This window comes from Catharus ustulatus, chromosome Z (genome assembly GCF_009819885.2).
Source record: "Catharus ustulatus isolate bCatUst1 chromosome Z, bCatUst1.pri.v2, whole genome shotgun sequence".
In the NCBI taxonomy this organism is placed as follows: domain Eukaryota; kingdom Metazoa; phylum Chordata; class Aves; order Passeriformes; family Turdidae; genus Catharus; species Catharus ustulatus.
In genome coordinates, this window is record NC_046262.2 from 38,147,153 (window position 1) to 38,168,495 (window position 21,343).

Sequence of the window (21,343 nt, forward strand, 5' to 3'; positions counted from 1 at the left end):
CGAGGCCGACCTCTGGGATTCTGGAATCAAAGCTACAGAGGGTCTGAAACCAATTACACTCCCACAGAGAAGGAGATCTTGGCTGCCTATGAAGGAGTCCAAGCTGCCTCAGAGGTGATTGGGACAGAAGCACAACCCCTCCTGGCACCCCGACTACCAGTGCTGGGGTGGATGTTCAAAGGAAAGGTTCCCTCTACCCACCACGCCACCGACGCCACATGGAGCAAGTAGACTGCCCTCATCACGCAACGCGCCCGCATTGGAAACCTGAATCGCCCTGGGATTTTGGAGATAATTACGAACTGGCCAGAAGGTGAAAATTTTGGTCTCACTAATGAAGAGGAGCACTGATGAAGAGGAGCAGGAACAAGTGACCCGGGCTGAAGAAGCCCCACCGTATAACCAACTGCCAGTAGATGAAACATGCTACGCTCTTTTCACTGATGGCTCCTGCCGCGTCATGGGGATGAACTGGAAGTAGAAAGAAGCCGTATGGAGCCCCACACGACAGGTTGCACAAGCTACCGAAGGAGAAGGTGAATCAAGTCAATTTGCTGAACTCAAAGCTGTTCAGCTGGCCCTGGACATTGCTGAAAGAGAGAAGTGGCCAAAGCTCTACCTTGATACTGACTCATGGATGGTAGCCAATGCTCTGTGGGGTTGGCTGGAAAGGTGGAAAAAGGCAAACTGGCAACGTAGGGGAAAACCAATCTGGGCTGCTGATGAGTGGAAAGACATTACCACCTGGGTAGAGAAGCTACCTGTGAAAGTTTGTCATGTGAATGCCCATGTCCCCAAGACTCAGGCTAATGAGGAAGACCGACACAACGAGCAGGTTGATAAGGCCTCAAAGATAGAGGTGTCACAAATAGACTTAGATTGGCAACAAAAGGGAGAATTGTTCCTGGCTCAATGGGCCCATGGTGCCTCAGGTCATCAGGGCAGAGACACCATGTATAAGTGAGCACGAGACCGAGGGGTGGATCTAACCATGGACAGTATCTCCCAGGTTATCCATGACTGTGAGACATCTGCTGCCATCAGGCAAGCCAAGCGGGTGAAGCCCCTCTGGTATGGTGGGTGTTGGTCTAAATATAAATATGGGGAGGCCTGGCAAATTGACTACATCACACTGCCTCAAACCCAGCAATGTAAGCGCTGCATACTGACCATGGTGGAAGCCACCACTGGATGGTTGGAGACCTACCCTGTGCCCCACGCCACTGCCTGGAACACCATCCTTGGTCTTCCAGGTCCTTTGGAGGCATGGTACCCCAGAGAGAATTGAGTCAGACAACAGGACTCATTTCAAGAACGACCTTATCAACACCAGCTGCCAGGAAAGTTGAACGATGCAACAGGCTACTTAAGACCACGCTGAAAGCACTTAGCGGAGGAACCTTCAAGAATTGGGAAACAAACTTAGCAAAGGCCACCTGGATGGTCAACACTCGAGAGTCCATCAGTCGAGCTGGTCTTGTTGAGTCTGAACCCTTGCACACAGTAAATGGAGATCAAGTCCCTGTGGTATGCATGAAAGTTATTTTAGGAAAGACCGTGTGGATTAGTCCCACCTCGGGCAAGGACAAACCCATCTGTGGGATTGTCTTTGCTCAAGGACCTGGTTACACTTGGTGGATAATGCAGAAAGATGGAGGAACCCATTGTGTACCACAGGGAAACCTAATCGTAAGTGAGAACGGTGTGTAAGGTGTCATTATGCAGATGGTAATAGAATAAGGGGTGGATATTGTCTTGGGTTACAATATAGAATGTGGTCAAAAGTATCTATTCTATCACCATCTGTTAAGACCAGGTGGGGCAGTGATCCTTATCTCCATAGGAGATATTCTGCTAATGGACCATCCACTGAAATCAGGCGGGGCATTGTTCTTTATCTTTTCACAACCCATCCTTCCTCCAGCGAGTCATTTTCTGCTAATGGCCCATTGAGTCCTACTGTGTGACTGACAAAATTACTGCATCCCATTGGAAGATGCTCCCGCCAGGGGGAAGAGTCCAACATTTCTTACCAAGATAAAAACAGAGGTTTTGGGACACCAAAGTAGCCTTTTTTCCATCTGGACTCCAGAGGAAAACCAGACTTCTCCACATCATTACTGGACTACACCCTTCTACAGGAGCACTGCTTCAACTGAACCACATCTGTCACTGCAAGAGGATGCAGTCACCATTTAATGGGACTGCTACCAACACCCTGCCTGACAGGGTGTCAAGTTGTACTCTGACTGTCAGTGTTTTGCGTTTGCTCCTTTGTAATACTGTATTTCTATTTTAATTTTCTTAGTAAAGAACTGTTATTCCAAATTCCCATATCTTTGCTAGAGAGGCCCTGGATTTCAAAATTCTAATAATTTGGAGGGAGGGGGTTTACATTCTCCGTTCTAATGAGAGGCTCCTGCCTTTCTTAGCAGACACCTGTCCTCCAAACTAGGACCGAACTGTAAAGTGGGATGTGCCATGGGCTCCATTTCCCTTAAGCAGAGGAATTCCTACTCATGGTAGCCAATAAGCTGGCCTGCCCAAGCAAAGTGGTAAAAGAGATTATCCACATTATCTTTTTAGTTGGTAGACCATGTGTAACAATCTTTCCACAGCTGAGATGCAGGCCCACAGCAAAGAGAGTGAATAGAGCTTTTGAGTAAATCGCTAGGACTGGGAAACTGTTCTGTACAAAGTTGGTGCCACAGAGTCAGCCAAATTCAGCCTGACTATAGTTGCTATCATATGATGTCTGTGTGTTCCGTATAAACTTCTGCCACTCAGATCATGTGCCTGTATAGTGTTTGGATCTTTTGAGGCCTGTTTATTGTCCATGTGACTTAAAACCACCTCCACCACCTCTCATTCCCTCAAACATTAAATATACTCCTCTGTGGCAGTCCACATGCCTCACTGGATGACAATATCTTCCTTAAGAGAGTACTTGGTCTTCATGCTCAGTAGGAGTGATCTCTGGAACCTGGAGGTAGCTGGCCCTTTTCCAATCCCTCTGTCAATCTCACGATCCCTAGCAAAGAATCCCAGCTGATGTGTTTCCCTACCTTTTAGCCCCAGACTGTTGGCCCTACTATTCCAGCTCTGGAGCAACCAGGTAGCAATTAGTTCATCTTGTCAGGCAAAATCTTTACACATTATCGTGCGGCTAGGACAGGGATAGGGACCAGGTAGATTCCACTACCATTATCCACTCCTATGATTTCTGTCTCTTTCCTTTCCTAGCCTTCTGTGGAACAAGATGCCTCTTCTGATTCTTCCTCTCTCCTCCTCTGACCAGAAACTGCTGCTTCTCTTGTTAACTTGATTGCTGCTTCCACTGTTTCTTCTTTATTACAAGATCAGCTATTATAGTTGAGGATTGAGTCTCTGGTTTAGTGTCTCTGTGGCCTCAGACCAAGAGACCTTCTCAATCTCAGATCACCACAAGCCTGTTTGTGGGCTTCTAGACCAGAATCTCTTGCAATTCTAAGGGCACTTGTCACTGACTTTATGCATGGGGCAGATCCAACACACTTACAGAAGTTACTGGTTTTTACCTTCACTCCTTCAAATGATGTATTAGTTTTATGGGTTAATGAGCCTGTTCAGACATGAAATTACACACTGTCAGAGGCAGCAATGGCCCTGTGCTCCTGCCCAACTCCTCCCATATATACTGACGCCCCAGAGATCAATCACCTTAGAACATGTTCCTGTGTGGCAACCCCAAAGAGCTGTTTAACCTTATGAACAATAACCAAAGTCGGGATTACAACTATCAGTACAAACAGTCTGAACATAAGGATACTGAAGGAACTCAGAAGCCACTACATCAAGAAAAACTGTCCTGGAGGAGAGGAAGGAATAGGTGCCGCACTTTCTCCTCTCTCTGCAACATGTCTCTCAGAGAAGAGGAGAAAATAATAGTTGCTGGATTTATCCATGAGGTGGTTCTTGGAATACTGGGACACCCAAAGTGTAAGACCCAAGTACTGATTAGGCTGATGGCCAGTGGTTTTGTCATAGCTCTCCCAAGCAAGGGAAAACAAAGCGATAAAAAGCAAACAAAACAGCAAAATCTGGAAATAGTCATTAACAATTCTTAGAGGCCTGTACAGCTAGAAAGGAATTAAGAATCTAAATATTCAAGGACACATACAAATCAGCACCCAAAGCAAATATGCAGCTTCATGACCTGCAACAGTCATTCAACATCTTAACTAAATAGGTATTAACAGCTACAAGTTTAATCTAACACACTATAATCAAATCTGTTATTATCTTGAAAGCTTTGAGCCACAGGTTGGGTACTAAAACAGACTGTTGTGGGTTACCCCAGTAGGTAGTTAAGCACACAAAGCTATCTTTTCACTTCTCCCTACCCCCATCTCCTAGGAGGACAGAGGAAGAGCAAAGTGAAAGTGAAAGCAAGAAAATTTGCGGATCAAGATAGAAACTGAGCAGTAAATGATGATGAAGTGCAAGAGAGAAAGAAAATAAAATAAAACATGATGCAAAAGCTATCACCCACCACGTTCCAAGGCTGACAAATGCCCCACCAGTTCTGGGCAAAATACACCTAATCTCCCTAAACCTTCTCCTCTCCCTTTTGCTGATTGCTTAATTGCTGAGCATCACGTTATGTGGTATGAAATCTCCCTTTGATTAATGCAGGTCATCTGCTTTTTTGTATGTTTGTGTCTCCAACTGTTCATGCATCCTCCAATCTGTTTACTGGGGAGCACAGGCTGAAAAAAGGAAGGCCTGTCACTGTACAAAACACTGTTCAGCAAGAGCAAAAACATTACAGTGTTATTAGTATTGTACTGGTCACAAATCTAAAACACAGCACCCTCAGAGATGCTATACAGAAAACTAACTCCAACCCAGCCAGGACTAACATACTAGCATAGCTAAAACCAAAAATCTAACAGATAAAATAGGTCAGCCTCAAGAACCATCTTGAAACCAATTAGAGAAAATGTAATATTACTTCACTTATCTCTGTTGTCACTGATTGTTGTCACTGATTGTGTATTCAAACATCCATTAAAACAAACCTATGTCCCAGAGATTAGCCAAATGAAATTATACAAAAATGTACATGCAATTTAATTGTCAAATTAAGTACGGATGACAATTTTATCCATCTTTGAAAATGGAGTGCGAATTTTGGCAGATTGCTTTTTCACTTAGTCATTTAAATAAACAGCTTATAATTAAATACCTGGCATTTCTTTAGCTCCCTCTTCAGCTGAAGAATTGTGATGTGTTGTGGTACTGGGCTGGTTTCAGTCCCTGCGTCAGTTTCCTGGATGGTGAGAGCTTCCTTCCTTACTTTCTCTACCATAGTGATCCAGCTCTGCAACCTGTCCCGCTGACTTCTTCTTAAGCTAACATCATCATTCAAATCAACCAGAAAGGGGAAGGCTTCATCTACACAATTTCTGTAACTGAAATATTGAACTTGAAGGCGGGTGAGCTGTTCCTCAAGTGAACTGATACGGGCTTTTTCTTCATTAACATCATGTAAATGCTGATTACTGATCTGCTGGCTCTGCAAAGCTTCCCGAAGCAATCTGATTTCAAGTTCCATTTCATCAATTCGGTCCTTTTCTGGGTTGTAATTTACTACTGGTTTATTTCTAATATTTTTGGCTCTGTTGGCATATTTGAGGGAATTTAAAGATTCATCAAAGTCCAGTGAGGATGGACTTATACATGTTATCATAACAGTCTTGGCATTTCCTCCAAGGGAGTCTTTCAGAATACGAGTGATTTTAGCATCCCTGTACGGAATATGTACACTTTTCCTTTTAGGGTCTCCAAGGGCACTGATGACATTTCCTAAGGCCAAGAGACCACTATTGATTTGAATTGATTCTTTGAAGCGTTCACCAGTATTTCCAGTCTTTGCTACTCTCTCTGATCCTGCCAAATCCACAAAATGAAACTTTGAAGCAATCGAATCCTGTGCAGCATCAGTATTTTTCTGAAACTCTGCAGACTGCTTCTGATGAATACTGATGGTAAAAATGGCATGAGATCGACTAGAGTGCTCATTCATCTGTGTTGTGCCTGTGTGACGAGCTGCATTGCCACTTTCCAGCAGGCTTATCACTTCATCTGCACATTCTACATGGAATTCCTTGGCACCGACAATCACTTCGAACACCAAACCAGGTGAAAGTAAGAATAATTTAATTAATTCTAAACTCTTCAGTTTACAGAAGTTTACAGCAATAACTATAAAAACTTATTAGAGAAAAATACAAGCCTGCATTATTATGAGGTCATGTGAAATGCAGGAGGTACAGCACATCTGGAACCTGCAGATATTTAATGTATAGGTGTATTGTGCCATACCATTTGAAACAATACCTTAGACACAAGACACAGTTCATTCACACATTGCACACTGCACATTACTTTTAAAATTTACAGTATAGTGCTAGCTAGAAAAAGTATGAGTAAAGTCACCTTAAAGGATATTTTGCCAGTTAAAAAAAAAAAGACTAAAAACTTTAAAGTTTTTAGTAAAAACTATTCCCAGCCTGTACTAAGAAAGTAATTTCTATTCTGAATAGTGCAGATAGTTGGGCCCTTGGGGCAGGTATCTGTTAGCAAACGAATAAAGTATAAGTGTACTTTTACTGAGTACTCTCACTAATCATATTTTTTATCATATTTTTCTTTTAATGAGAGATGGATCCTAGCACTGAAGCTGACTCTAACTGTACTGAAGAAAAGAAATAATTTAAAACATATTGTGGGATCATACTGAAACAATGATATTTTCTACAAGATTTGTGCTAAACTAGTACTTTCTCCCAGCTACAGACAAAACGACAGCTTAATATAATAATACTAAACACAACAATTAAGAAAAAGTTAAAGAAAAAAAAAAGCCAAACCTAAAACAGATTAGATGTTTTCAGAATAAAATACCTCTGATGCAGATTCTTCTAATACCTTTATGGGGAACAGGATACCTATAGGGCAAATGTTAATCTCAAAGGCTCTGAAAATATCTACTCCCCCTCCTTTTAATGAAATGGTCTCTTCCACTCATTTCATTGTAAAAGGGGAGCAGATACGCACAATATAAATTACTTAGCAATTGTAATTTTGAAGGAAGAAGCAATGGATTAATCTCAAAATATTTATTCAAGTGAATAATCACACATTATTTTGTTTCTAGACAGAACTTGCAGAAACAATAATTGTCTATTTACTTTGTCATTTGTTGTCATTTCCATCCATATAACAGAATATCTATATTGCTCTCAAGAATCTCAACCCCACACTGTTTCCAAACAGCAAAACTAAGTTTACGTTCTGAAACTGAGTTTATAATCTTTAACATTTTTTTCCCTTTTATTCATTAGTAGTGAATAAGTACTTGCAAGAGAAAGCAAGAATAATTTGGACACAAACTGAAACCCAAAACTCCAAATTGAAGAGTTGGAAGCCTACCTGTATTTCCCTTCTCATCTTCTCGGATGTGTAGTTCTTTTACAGAGCTCTCCAAATCCAACAAATCTCGAAGTTCTTCCTTGTAAACCTCTATATAGGATACCTTCACATGGAAGTCAATATTACGATGTTCAGAAATATGATGAAATAATTCCTGAATAGCCCGTGGGATTATACCCCTTTCATCCACTGCAAGTGATTCTAAAATAAAAGCACAAATGTCACAGAGACTTGCAGTCATTCTGTCACACAAATTACCGAGACGGAAATTTGAGAGAAGCCTGTGATATTTAGTATGCAATACACTAAGGAAACTGAAGAGGTCATTGTTCACAAGGATTTTTGTAATTTTTTTTTGTGTGTGTGTCAGAATTTTTGTTTGCATTCAGTACTAGGATACAAATTTTAGTTCTAAATTACATAGTTTTATAGTCATTAAAGTTATGAAAAATATGGATTCTGCTTTAAAACTACACACTCCAGAGTACAGATTTCTTCTTCATCCTTACTCAGTATGGTTAGTGAGACAAGATATATGACCAACATTAACAGTAATTTCCTGTTTTTTCATAGACATGGAACACTGGTGCAAAACTGCACTATTTTTTTTTTTTTAGTATTCAGCATAGGACAATGCTTCCACTAATAATCTGTGTTCTTTATCCAAAACTATGGAAGCTGTTTGCCTATGAGACAATGCCAAGAATCTTTTTTACTAAAAAACTATCAGGTAGCTCACATCTAGATATTAATTTAGTAAAATATATTTATTAAACTAAAAGGTTGCAATTGCAGAGCTATGATCAGCCTTAGACTTATCCCCTACCAAAGCAATTTAGCTAGCAATGGTACTTACAGGAGCATGCAGTAACTACTAATGAAGGGAATAGAAGTGAAGCTACAATAATAAGCAGAAGAGGCCATGATATGAGATTCAATAAAGCTAAGTGCGGGGTCCTGCCCTTGAGTCACAACAGTCCCCTTAAGCACTTCAGGTTAGGTGGGAGCAAAGCGGCTGGAAAGATGCTCAGTCAGAAAGGACCTGTGGGCGCTGGTTGACAGCAGCTGAAGAAGGGCCAGTGTGTTTGCCAAGATGGCCAGGAAGGTCAATGTACATCCTGATGTACCAGCAGGAGCAGGGCAGTGCTGGGCACTGGTGAGGCCACACCTGGAGTGCTGTGTTCAGTTCTGGACCCATCTCTGTAAGGACACTGAGGGGCAGGAGTGTGTCCAAAGAAGGACAACAAAACTGAGGTAGGGTCTGGAGCACTAATCCTGTGAGGAGCAGCTGACAGAGCTGGGGGTCTTAGGCTGAAGAAAAGCAGACTTAGGATAGACTGTATTGACTGTATTGCTCTCTACTACCACCTGACAGGAGGGTGTAACCATGGTGGGGGTCAGTCTCCTCTCCCAGGTAAAAAGTGACAGGACAAGAAGAAATGACCTCAGGTTGCACCTGCGGAAGTTTAGATTGGATATTAGGAGTTTCTTCACTGGTGGTCAACCAATGCAACAGGCTTAGTTGTAGACCTGGAAATGCAGGGTTAATGGTTGGACTTTATGATCTTAGGGGTCTTTTCCAACCTAAATGATTCTGTGATCCTATGACTCTAAATAAAAGGAAGACTCTACCAAGATATTTACAATACTCTAGTTATATCCATTTGGAAGAATTAAATAATGAACTTCTTTGACGTCAAAGAAATTTCTCTCAAAAGCCCCCAGAAAGCAAGCAAATGCAACACAGAATTAGCCAGCAAACAATTAAGTCCCTAATTAAGATATTTTCAAGGTAAGATAAATGTGGCAAAAATTTTCAAAACTGCTACATTTCAGAAAAAAGTTCTAATATAAGTTGAATGTTAAAATGTGGAATGTGAAAGGACACTTTATAAATTGGCTTTTTCTTATATATTTTTAGCATACTCTAATTTATGGAGTTTTTAGAATTTTAATTATCACATAGAATTTGGAAGTCTGGGTTTTTTTCCTTGGTCCTTAAAATTCTGCAGCATCATCTACTATGTAATAAATATTCAGTGTGCACAAATGAACACTTTACCAATTAAAAAAAAACCCCTAACCAAACCAAACCAAAACAAAATAAAACCACAAAAACCCTTTCTATAACCTACCAATGCGGTCACCACCGATGGTGTAAGTCTTCCCAGAACCAGTTTGTCCATAAGCAAACACTGTAGCATTGTATCCTTCAGTCAGAGACACTAGAAGAGGCTTAATGCAAACAGCATAAACTTCTTCTTGGGATGAGTTTTTGCCAAACACAAAATCAAAAGTGAAGACATGGTCCTTCCCAATGATAACTTGTTTAGCATTTGGGACTAATCTGACACAGACTTGGTGGTTATGAAGTATTTCTTTGGAAAGTAGAGGTCTGACTCGGACTGCAACTTTAACTGGGATCTCTTCCATGCCAGACTCCACCGTTGTGCTTCCCACTCAGTATTCACACAGACAGGAAGAAATCTGTTACCACTGCTCTGTTCACCTCATTCACAGTTGTCTGCAACTAATAAAAAAGTTTTCCATGTTACACAATACAAAAAATAAAGGAATGTCCTGAAGTGGAAAATTGAGATTTCCTAAGGAACAAGTAAACACCATTACAATCTTGAAAAATACCTGATATAAATGCAGTTCTATTAATAACTATATACTCAATTAATAAATTAATTTTGCATCTATTAATTTCCAAGCTAGCAGACTTAAGTCTGAAAGTTGCCTGATTTCGCATTTGATTATAGCACAGTCATACAAAGCCACAATACCATAAGAGCTTGTTAATAAACGCTGTTGATAAAGCAATGGGTTACAACGGATCCTCTCATTTTTCTGTTCCTGCATAGGCAACACAAATCAAACAAAACCTTTGTCTCCGAAAGTTGTGTGTGTGTGTTTGTGTGTGTGTGTGTATATATATATATATATATATATAAATACATGTTTCAATACTCTCTTCCACTTACCAAGCACCAAACACTTCTAACTCAACAAACAAAAAGAAGTGTGGCTTTAAATGTATCTGTTTACTACATGTAAAGCATTCCTCTGATTTTGATCTGAAACTTTAGGCACATACATAATTATTTTTTAGTAATTGTAATTTTAGCATACACGGTTCCTTATACTGCCTGGTGCATATTTATTTTAAAAGCATAAGCATTGCAAAGTAGCAGACTTGTAAATATTAAGGAATTACCTTTCTTTATAGCTGTTTTTCACTAGAATTCGAAAATCTGCACGGGATTAAATTGATGCCTGGAAAGGTTGACCTGGAACAGAGACTAGACAGAGCAAAAGAGATAAAATAGGTACTTATTTAAAGCATACACCTTGGGCAGTGCAAAAGCTTGACTGTGGCTACATCCAAATTGAATCCAAGATGGATCCCAGTCACAAGTTTTTTACACTTTTATAAGTTTTGGTTCATCTCCATATTGGTTCATTTGGTTCATCAACCACAGCCCCAGGCTATGAAGTCTCAGCCCCCTGGCTTGCCCCCTTTCCCTCACCGTTGTTTATGCTCTTTGGGTACCAGTTGTCCTTGATTCTCTAGAAAGGGATTGTTTTGTCTAACTACCCTATGAAGAGAACTTACCAACACCCAATATGAAGTTTCAGAGTTACATACTAAGCAGTAAAGAATCTGAAAAATATGAAAGTTAAAACCCAAGATATCACTACATACTTCTTTTCTGTTGTTGTTGCTAATTCTGAGAATCTTTGTCATACAGGGTAAAGTTTGCTGAACTTCCTGCTCTCACACATACTGTCTTCAAGAAAGGGGTGTTACTGAACTGGCAGAAATTAGCTAAGCCCACAAAATTCAAGTTTGTTGAAAACTAATAGCCTAAAACAGTGCTGTCTGACAGCTGTAAAGAGAAGAGCTTTTGCATTTCATTTTATTCCTTTTAGTTTCAGGACTTGGCTATCCACAACTGAAGTTTGAAAAAAAAAAAAAGCCCCATTTTACTGACTGAGCATAAGCAAAGCATGAGAATGAGTCAAGACTCATATCGTAAGGGACACGGCAATCAGAAACAGATACATAAACATACTAACTACAGATTAAAAAAACATTTTGATTGATAACTAGGTGCATTTTTTACCCCCTAGCAAGTGCTGTTCTTAAGTACCAACATTTCTTACTCTCTTTTTAAAGTTATATTAATAAACAAACAAATTAACAAACCATGTCTCGAGTGTGGGAGGGAAGCCCTATTTCCTGACAATCTATTTTGTAAAAGAACGTGGGAATATTAAATACTCCCAATATGTCAAAGCTGAAGAGACACTTCGGTGTGGACGCCCGCGGCTGCCTAAAGGCAGAGGCAAACATACTAGCAAACTTTTCGCTTGCAGGGATGTTGTGAGGGCGGCTCAGCAGATTTTCCGTGTTTGCAACGTCTCCAGACCTGAGGAGCAGCCGGGATCGAGTGTCGGGAGCCGCTAGGGCTGCGGCGGCCACGAGGTGCAGCAGAGTGCCGTGAGGCGCAGTAGGGTGCGCGGGGTGCAGCAGAGTGCCGTGAGGCGCAGTAGGGTGCGCGGGGTGCAGCAGGGTGCCGTGAGACGCAGTAGGGTGCGCGGGGTGCAGCAGGGTGCCGCAGGGTACGCGGGGTGCAGTAGGGTGCGCAGGGTGCAGCAGGGTGCCGCGGGGTGCAGCAGGGTGCCCTGAGGTGCCGCGCAGGCCGCGGGCCCGGGCCGGATCTGAGGCGGCCCGCGCTGTTTGGGCCCTCGCTAGGCAACGGCCGCCGTGCCCGGCCGCGCACAGCGCCCCCAGCGGCGGGCCCAGCGCGGTGGGCGCGGCTGGCGGGCTCCGGCCCCGCTTCCCTTCCGCCCTGCCCGGCTCTCGGCCCTGCCGTCCGGCAAGGACAGCGAGGCGCGGGAGCGTGTCCAGAGAAGCGCAACGGAGTTGGGGAAGGGTGTGGAGCACAAGGCCTCTGTGGAGCGGCTGCGGAAGCTGGGTCTGTTTAGCTTGGAGTAGGCTGAGGGGGACCCTACTGCTCTCTGCAGCTGCCTGTGAGGAAGGAGTAGCAAGATGGCGATTGGTCTCTTCTCACAGGCAACAGGTGCCAGCACAAAAGGAAATAGCCTCAAGCTGTGATAGGGAAGGTTTAGGTCGGACATTAGGAAAAATTTCTTCACGGGAAGGATGATTAAATATTAGAACAGGCTGCCCACTCAGATATTGGAGTCACACTCCCTGGAGGTGTTTAAGGAAAGACTAGATGTGGCACTCACTCAGTGCCATGGTCCAGTAGACAAAGTCTACTACACATTAGACTGTGTTCAGTCATAGGTTGGACTCAATGATCTCAGAGATCTTTTCCCACCTAAGTGACTTTGATTCCTCCCCTCCCTTGCTGCCTCCCTCCCTGCATGGACTGAGCCCCCCCATCTCACCCCTAGCAGAAAAAAACACAGATACACCCCCATGGCACGTCTGTCACTGCACTGTTTATTGGACGAATGGACGGGTTACAATTCCGTATCTGAGCAGCAGATAATCTGCCAAGCACCTGCCACCTCCGTGCAGGTGTGGGAGGGAGTGGTAAGGAACAGGGAGTGGCCAAGGAACAAGGTACACCACAGAATCTGCACACATCTGGCACAGCGCACAGGCAGCCACATACACCAATACGGGGATCAAAGCAGGAATAATAAATCCTATCTTAACGGGGCAAAGTTTACACTGTTAATTGCAGTCAGGGCAAGAAAAAGATTAAAAGAAAAGGTAATAAAACAAGGGAGGGGCTGAAAAGGCACATTATTACTACATCACCAGAAAACAAACATTTGATTTAACAGTTCCAAATTAGTGCATGACAAATCACCATATGAGAAGCAAAACTGCAGCTCAAAAGATAAGGCAACAATACAAGAGCTATTGGATTGGACTTAGTAATATATACACCGTACTCGGTGGAATGGGATATCTTTCATCTCTTCCCTATGACCCCTGGCATAGTCCCAAAGATAATAATCGAGTAAAACTGCATTGATGTTTTCCTGCATGTCCTGACCCTTCTTCTGATAGAGCTCCTGTAGGTACTTGCAAATCAATGCACAGCACCAAATAGAACAGCCACGGATCTCTACCTCTTCTTTGTCTCCAGACTGGAAAAGTGTTCCTGCAGACACAAGAGACAGCAATCCATTTATGTGCAACAGACAGAAGGTCAAGGACTACTTAATTTGCTAATTTTTTTCCCTTTACATTTATTCCATTCTAGGATTCCAGTTCTCACGACTTACCCTGCAACTGTTAACTATGTTGCTATACATTTTCTAATGGTTACTTTTATTTTACCATATTGCACATAGAAGCTTCCCTCTCAATCAATTAAAACAACATCCTATATACGAAGGAACTGCTTTAGGAGCAGGATGTACTGCAAATCATATGATTGTTTCTTTGTTTGTGGATAGTCTTTTATTACAGTATACTTTTTAATATAAAATTATTATACTTCAAGTATATTTTCTGCAAGGATGACTGAAGTCTAAGATTTTAAAATAAAAACAAACAGCCCCCCAAAAGAACTGAAGGTAAAGAGAAACAGTGGAATTATTTAAATGGGAATGTTCTCATTAGGATTAATGGAAGGATAAAATGTCTATGAGTTCTATTTAATATATAGATATGCATAAAGATATAAATACACATACAGACATTCTTTTAAAATTCAAGGGCAACTGCATTAATCTGTTTATCTTCCTAAGTATTTCTGAAATTGCGTAATAGCAGCTGTACATCTAAATACAGTCATTTTACAGTGCAAAAGAGATTGGCTTATTTTTATTCACTGAAATTCATGGTTACTAAGTATTGGGAAGACGAAACTGTACTTTAAAAACGAAATCCTAGTCATATGCAATTAACTTCATTTAAATAAATATTTTTAATGGATGATTATAATATTGCTTTGCTTATTAACTAGCAGTTCAGAACAAATAAAGAGGAATTCCCATGCTTTTACATCATATTTGAATTTATGACAAAATCATTGTTTCTTTTATGTAAACCTCAAAAATCATAACTATTCTCATGCTGAAAAGTGGTTTTGCAACAGCAGCTTTTCAGAAACTCATTCAGAAACTCAAATTATCTTTGAGTCTCTTTAATCCCTCCCTTATCAATGTTTAATCCACAAAACAGTTAGGTCTATAAAAAAGTAACCTTAAGATTTCACTCAAGATCATGGTTAGAGAAAAAGTTCCTTCCTGTTACTGACACATAACCCTTACATGAACAGCATATTACATTTTAGAACTAGCCTTAGTCTACAATGCCAGGTAGTAAGATTACTTGATATTAGCAAGGAAAAACAAACCTTCACGTAGTTTCTTCATTAATTCTTCCGAATACTTCATTGCTTTTAAGTGAACAAGAACTTGAGGAATTCTATAGTCAGCAAATATTGTAAGACTGGAAATATCATCAAAAGAGCCATCTCCTTTGCCTTCCAAAACACTCCATGTGTCTGCCACAAGTATTTGTGCCCGTTTGTAGAAAGACACCTTCTTTTTCTGAAGAAAGAAATGTATGGATTATTTAAGTGCCTGATCAATAAATACAGCAAATAACACATTAAGCACTTCATATTGTTAAGCAAACATTAGTAAACTAGAATAGAATAAAACTGCAACACTCTTAAACATCTTAAAAGCTAAACAATATCAGACTACAAACATAAATTATGTGGAATGCTCATAAATAAACTGAAATAAAAGAATAACATAATAAATGTTACTGCAGCAAATAAAAATAGTTTAGAATATGCCTGGATCTCAGAACACATTCATACTTGTTTACTGCCACTTGGCAAACACTCCAATTGAATGTCCAGCAACGTTAATTTTCAGAAACTCTACAGTACATCCAACCTTTTAATTTGACAAGAGAAGTATAACAGGCATGTATTGTACTAGACAATTAAAAATATTTTGTTAATCCATTTATCTGTGCTGTTAAAGAAATAGAATTCTAGTGAAAACTTTAATGAATGCTCCCCTTTGTTTACTGCCAAGATGCTGTAATTATTCCTGACAGCAAATTACATTTTTTGTCTTTGAATGATATTCTCCAAAAACACTGAGAATTTCAACTACATTTCAAAGAAAAACTTCTGCAAGCATCCTCAAAACCCCTGCCTTCCCCATGCCTCATTCTATACTTGACATGGATGCACAAACTTACTTCTAGACAACATATGTGATTTTGTATGTTAAATAACAAAACACTACTTTAAACATCACACATAAGTGGTAACAAGAAGTAAATAATTAGCAGACCAAATTTTATCTTAGCTCCTACTGCCCCAAAGCAAGGGTGCAATTCTTTCATAGCATTAAGAACTTTCCAGCAGTAAAGAACTGATTTTCTCTAACACCACACCATTTCACAAGAGCAGAGGAAGGCAGAATTAGAATGGAACTTTTCATTTCATGCTGCAGTTTAATTAAGAAGAAAAACATTGTCTGGGAATCGTTACTGAGCAGATATATTTATAATTTCATTGTTTCAATTGTTAATTTTTGCATTGCAGAGAACTTACTAAATTTATACAAGAATATAAATTCTCAATATTAAAAAAACTATGAAGCATTTCAAGTAAATTTTCCCACTATTTATCAGAAAGCAAGGAAAGCACTAGGAGGATGATACTACATGTCAAAGAGGAAGAACTTAAGAATTTTTTTGCTGTGCTATTGACTTCACTGCACAGACTGCCTAGAGAGGTTGTGAAGTCTGCCTCACTGGAGATACTCAAGAACTGTCTGGACACAATTCTGTGCGGTGTGCTCTAGGATGACCCTGCTCGAGCAAGGAGATTGGATCCACTTATGGTATGGTCCCTTAAACCGTTACTCAATCTCTGATTCTGTGCGTCAAAGACAGTAAAGACAGTACAATTTATCAAAAAATGGAACTTTTTTCAACATGGCAATACAACTATACTTCTTTTATCTTCTTTTCTGCAACACCCTGCCTTTCCTGGAAATAGTATCATATACAGGAACATTTCATTTTCTCTGCAGTACAATGTGCTAATATTAAGGGATATATCTAATTATGACCTACTTACATTAAAAGAAAGGAGGAGTATTGTGCAAAGAGCAAAATGCGATAGCACAGCCATTAAAAAAAACCAGCAAAGAATAGGATCATGAGAATTTTACAACCTCAGTCCCAGGTGATGAATGGTAAATAAAAGATAAATGCACGCAACATATGGGAAGATCAAAAAAGACTCCATTAAGTGTCAGAACACAAAAACTTAAACTGTTGTTGGGAATCAACTACAGCACAGCATCTACATATGAATTATCCACCAAGGAGAAAAAAATGTTTTGGAGATTTTGGTTTTGGTTTGCATTTTCTTTTTCAGAAAAACTAACACTGGCAATTTCAGTGATTACACGTACAATTATTAAAAGTATGTTGTATATGCATTTGGAAAAACATACAGTCAAATAATTTTGCTAATTTTAGAAGCTTCTCTAGAAGGTCAGCTTAGCAGTCTGTGATAGTATGATTCTAATGTAGAACTTATATATATTTCTCCTTTGGAGAGTTACTGAAGAGCAGTGGTTGGCTGTTGGATATTTCACTATCTTTGCAGCTCCCTCCTAACTCTTTAGAAGTCTTACTTGTGAGAGCTCAACCTGCTACCATAAAAATAATGTGATCTATGTCACCACCTTCAAAATACCCATCTTGCTTAGTGAAAGCAGAAAAAAAGCTTCTATATTCATGCAACAGGCTTTATTACTAAGTCAGTGCTTACGGTCTGGGATCATTTTTGGAACACCTTTTCATTCTGTAGTCTGCTGCTGCTTTTAGGGAGGCTTGCTTTATAAAGCACTCATCATCATCTCATGAAAGATATAACATCAATGAGTATAGTCACTATAAAGATAAGAAAATATCACTTTACTTGAAAATATTCCCCTCTTGATCATTAAAATTGTCAAAGTATTACTTTATATGTAAAAAAAAACCCAAATAAATGAACCAGTACGTTCAAAGATGAATTCAAAAGAATCCCTGGGTTTTTTTGTAAATATATGTTGCTTCACAAGCAGGAGACAAAGGAAAGTAAAATAACACCTCCTACTGAAGGGCAATAAATGCAACAGATTCAAAGCTTCAGTGACTGGTATTCCAAGAAGCTGAAAAGACTGCACAGACTAGCAGTATAGGCTGTACTGTCACTAACATAAAGTCTTCTGGATTTAATGATGTAACAGTTGAGTACTACTGCGCATGCAACAGAGTGCACGAGCTGCTACATAAGCCACAAGTGCTAAATGAAATCATGCCTGTATAGGTAAAAACTGGGAGACAATACCAGATGATCACTGTTTAATTTCCATCAGTTTCTTTCAGTAAAAACTTCAGTGCACTGTCAACATTTGTAAAAGTGTAAGTTACTACTAATCTGTAGTCGTTTGAGTAATGCCTGTTGAATCAACAACTGTTAGAGGGTGGAGTCCCAGTAGCTGTGCATTTATTCTACCAGTTTCACTTCCTTCATTAGCTGCAGAGAGCCTTACAGTAATACAAAAAGAAGTGGGGGGAATAGGATTGTCAGCTATTCAAGAGAAGCGGAAATAAAAAAAAGAAGCAAAAAAAAAAAAAAAAAAAGAAAAAGGATTCCCATTTTTCAGGCAGAAATAATCTCAAATACTATGCAATTTTAAGGAGTACAAAGGAGGTGTGATGTAATTGGGAACTCAGAATATACCAAAATAAATTACAATAAAGTGATGAAGAGACAGCATGTGAAAAAAAAAAGTACTCCTCTGGTGGTAAAAAGAAAGTGACTGTTGTCCTGATGAGTTGTAGATTATCAAGTCTTTTACTGTTGCTATTTAGTAGGATTTTTTTCAGAGCTTTAGAATTCGCTTACCTCAAATACAGCTTCATCTCTGTAAGAAGGAAAATTTTCCAGTACGAGACGTAGCAGTTTCTGAGCACTCTTCTCACTCATTTTAACACAGGTGAGGAAAGACCCTCCAAACTTCTCTAACAGAACTATTCCACTTTCATTCAGCACCCGATGTCTTTCTTCAATCAAAGGCAAAGGCACTTCTGTGTCAGAGCGAAATACATGCCTAACTTGGTCAAGCGTCATGGTGGCGAAATAGGATGCACTGGTGATAGGTATTCCTTCAGAAAAGTGCAAGTAAGATATTTAGGTTATCACATAACATATAGACTTAATTGCAGTGGTCTGCTAAAGGAAAGCACTTCTATAGGAAGATCAAAGAAGTCCATCAGTTCTTAAACTCCTCTTTGTTTTTAGCGATAACCACACCCACAGAGCTGTTCACAAATTTGTGAATGCATACGTTTTCTTCTATGGCAAATTTCCAACATGGAAACCATGTTGGAACCAACCATGGAACCGTTGTTACTTTTTTTATGTAATTTCCTCCAACTGCTTAGTCTTCTTATTTTAAGTGTGCTGTTTACATAGCACACTGGCAAATATGGTCAGTATATCCAGTTTAGTTCAGAATAGGCTTGTTTTCCTAATCATGCTATGCATTCACAAAAAGTGTCTTAATGTTAATATCCCCTCAACTTACAAATAACTATGCAGAAATTTAATTAAAATTTTCATCCTTACCTACTAACGGTTGGTGGTTTTTTTTCCCTGAGAACAACAAAAAAAGTGAATGCTAAAGTATGGGTTTAAATATAAAACTTTAAAATACTGGTTTGAGTGCCATCTAAGTTTTCAGACTTACTTTAGACGGCCTAGCATTTGATTAGTCCAGAGGATTCAAACTTTATGCCTCATTTTTTAATTTGCCTTGGAAATACAGAGCTTATTTTAAGAATACGCGTGAAATAACCCAAGCCACGCACAGCTGACTACTGTCAATCCTTAAAGTCTTTCGAATGGAAGAGATAACCCAGTTAGAGCCACGAGTTAGGCAGTTTCAGTACAAGGGTATTTAGAAAGCACTTCTAGTTGTCTTCCCCAAGCTCTACGGGACGCCTGCACATACAGAGCTACTGACAGTTCCTAAGAGCGTGTCCCACTTCCGAGGCGCCGCCTGCATTTAATACGCGGCGCTCGGCTTCCGACGCCCCTGGCCCCTCGCCCCGGCCCGGCCTCGCGTTCCCGGCGCTCACTGACCATCGTCCAGGGCCCTGTTGACGGCGGCGCACAGCGACCAGTAGCCGCTGTAGGTTTTATCCTTGTACTTCACAAGGTACTTGCGGTCCTCCTGCTCGGACCAGAAGGAGAAGTTGAGGGTGTCCACCAGGAACACCCAGTCTACAGCCTCCTTGTCGGCGGCCCGGGGATTCAGCTCGTGGAGGCTTTTCCACCCCGCCAGCCCGAACTCCGCCGCCGACGCTTTGTCGAACAGGCTCTCCGCCACCCGCCGCGTCCCCTCCTCGTCCACGGAGACATCTTTGCTGTGCTCGGCTATGAACTTGGCGGACTCCAGAGGGGACGGGAACACCTCCATGCTCAGCAGGAAACACGCACACTGCAGAGGCCAGGCTCAGTGCCGCGCTTCCCGCGGGGCGCGCACGGGAGCGGCCCAGGCTCCCCGCCCCCGGCGCGGCTCTCGCCGCCCGGCCCCGCTCCGCTCCCCGCCCCGCGGTGCGGCCGCCGCACGCAGGCGCGGGGGAGGCGGGGCCCGGGCCGCGCTCGGGGGCGAGCGCAGAGCCCAGGCCTGGGCCGGCACATTCCTAGCGAGAGTCGCCCCTCAAACCCAGCCAGGCTGGAGCAGCGGGCAGACTCACGTAGCTGCCAAGAAGCTAAGGTTTCCAGAATATTCTCATCATTAAAAAGGAGAGAGATAGAAGAAAAAAAAAAATCTAACAGAAGAACTAAGAAAAATGTGCGCGTCGAGTTGATGAGCTCTTTTCCCCAATCAAAACAGAAAAGAACCAAACGAAAAGACCATCCACAATCCCTTCTGCATACATACTCAAGTTGGAAGCACTGAAATATTCAACACCCGTTTTAGTTCACTTGCGTTTTCCCCAAACCCTTAGTCTCGACTGCAGACTTCTCTAATTTAGGCACCCATTGTACAAAGCCACCTGACTTCCCACGCACTAGGAAGGGTGATGGCATTTCTTTCTACGAGTTCACTATGTTCCACAAATCATGGCGGGGAGGGGACACAACAAACCAACCACCCAAGCAACCAAAAATCCCAACAAAAGAATCCTCACTTAGTCTGGACCCATCATATCTGTATGTGCCACACACCTTTACACTTTTTAATCTGTTTTTATTCAGGAAGTGAAATTAAAACTTTTAACTATAAATACAAATGCCAAGGTATTACATGAGATATCCAGAGGCTTTATAATTTTTAAAATTTCTCACAAATAATTCTTATGGAAGTCAACATACATCTGGGAAACAAGTTGAAATTTGCATACAAGGAAAAACAAGTTACATAGTAATATTGTCAACTTGCCAATTCGCAATTCCTACCTCATACATACAAAAGCTCAGGAGAAGGGTATAATTCAGTCAGTAATGGTACAGCAACTCTGCATTAAAGCAAGCTGTCTAAAATCAGGTATATTTTACCACTGTTTACTCAGTGACATCACAGAGTTTTAAAATATTTTATTTATATCTTGTCACCAATATATATATGTATTGCAAAGAGGGCCAAACACTTGCAAAAATGTCAAGTTTTACACAACATTTGCGTATTTTCACCTTCCCCCCCGCCCCCCGCAAACAGCAAAGCAGCCATTGTTTTCACACGATCTCTTTAATTTGTCAAAAAATCCCACATAACTCCATCTATATATCAAGGAAACTGAAGAGCAAGCTTAACAGCAACTTTAGGT

General features: G+C 40.9%; 2 protein-coding genes across 3 annotated transcripts in view; both read right to left on the reverse strand.

The window, feature by feature from the left end:
* KIF27 (kinesin family member 27) overlaps window positions 1–12,138 on the reverse strand; it is a 39,277-nt gene extending 27,139 nt beyond the window's left edge. For both annotated transcript variants that reach the window (XM_033086107.1, XM_033086106.1), the window contains exons 1-5: window positions 11,839–12,138; window positions 10,697–10,781; window positions 9,612–10,006; window positions 7,477–7,677; window positions 5,228–6,165 (exon numbers count right to left, since the gene is read on the reverse strand). In XM_033086107.1, the coding sequence (XP_032941998.1) occupies window positions 5,228–6,165; window positions 7,477–7,677; window positions 9,612–9,909 (1,437 nt within the window). In that variant the 5' untranslated portion in view covers window positions 9,910–10,006; window positions 10,697–10,781; window positions 11,839–12,138. The remainder of the gene's footprint in view (window positions 1–5,227; window positions 6,166–7,476; window positions 7,678–9,611; window positions 10,007–10,696; window positions 10,782–11,838) is intronic.
* Window positions 12,139–12,934: 796 nt separating this feature from the next.
* On the reverse strand, window positions 12,935–20,094 carry CZH9orf64 (chromosome Z C9orf64 homolog). The gene is made up of 4 exons (XM_033086276.1): window positions 19,653–20,094; window positions 18,414–18,673; window positions 14,832–15,027; window positions 12,935–13,628 (listed from the first exon to the last, which is right to left on the reverse strand). Exons 1-4 carry the CDS (start codon window positions 19,987–19,989, stop codon window positions 13,396–13,398), a joined length of 1,026 nt encoding a protein of 341 aa, XP_032942167.1. The 5' UTR covers window positions 19,990–20,094; the 3' UTR covers window positions 12,935–13,395.
* Between the last annotated feature and the right edge of the window lie 1,249 nt (window positions 20,095–21,343).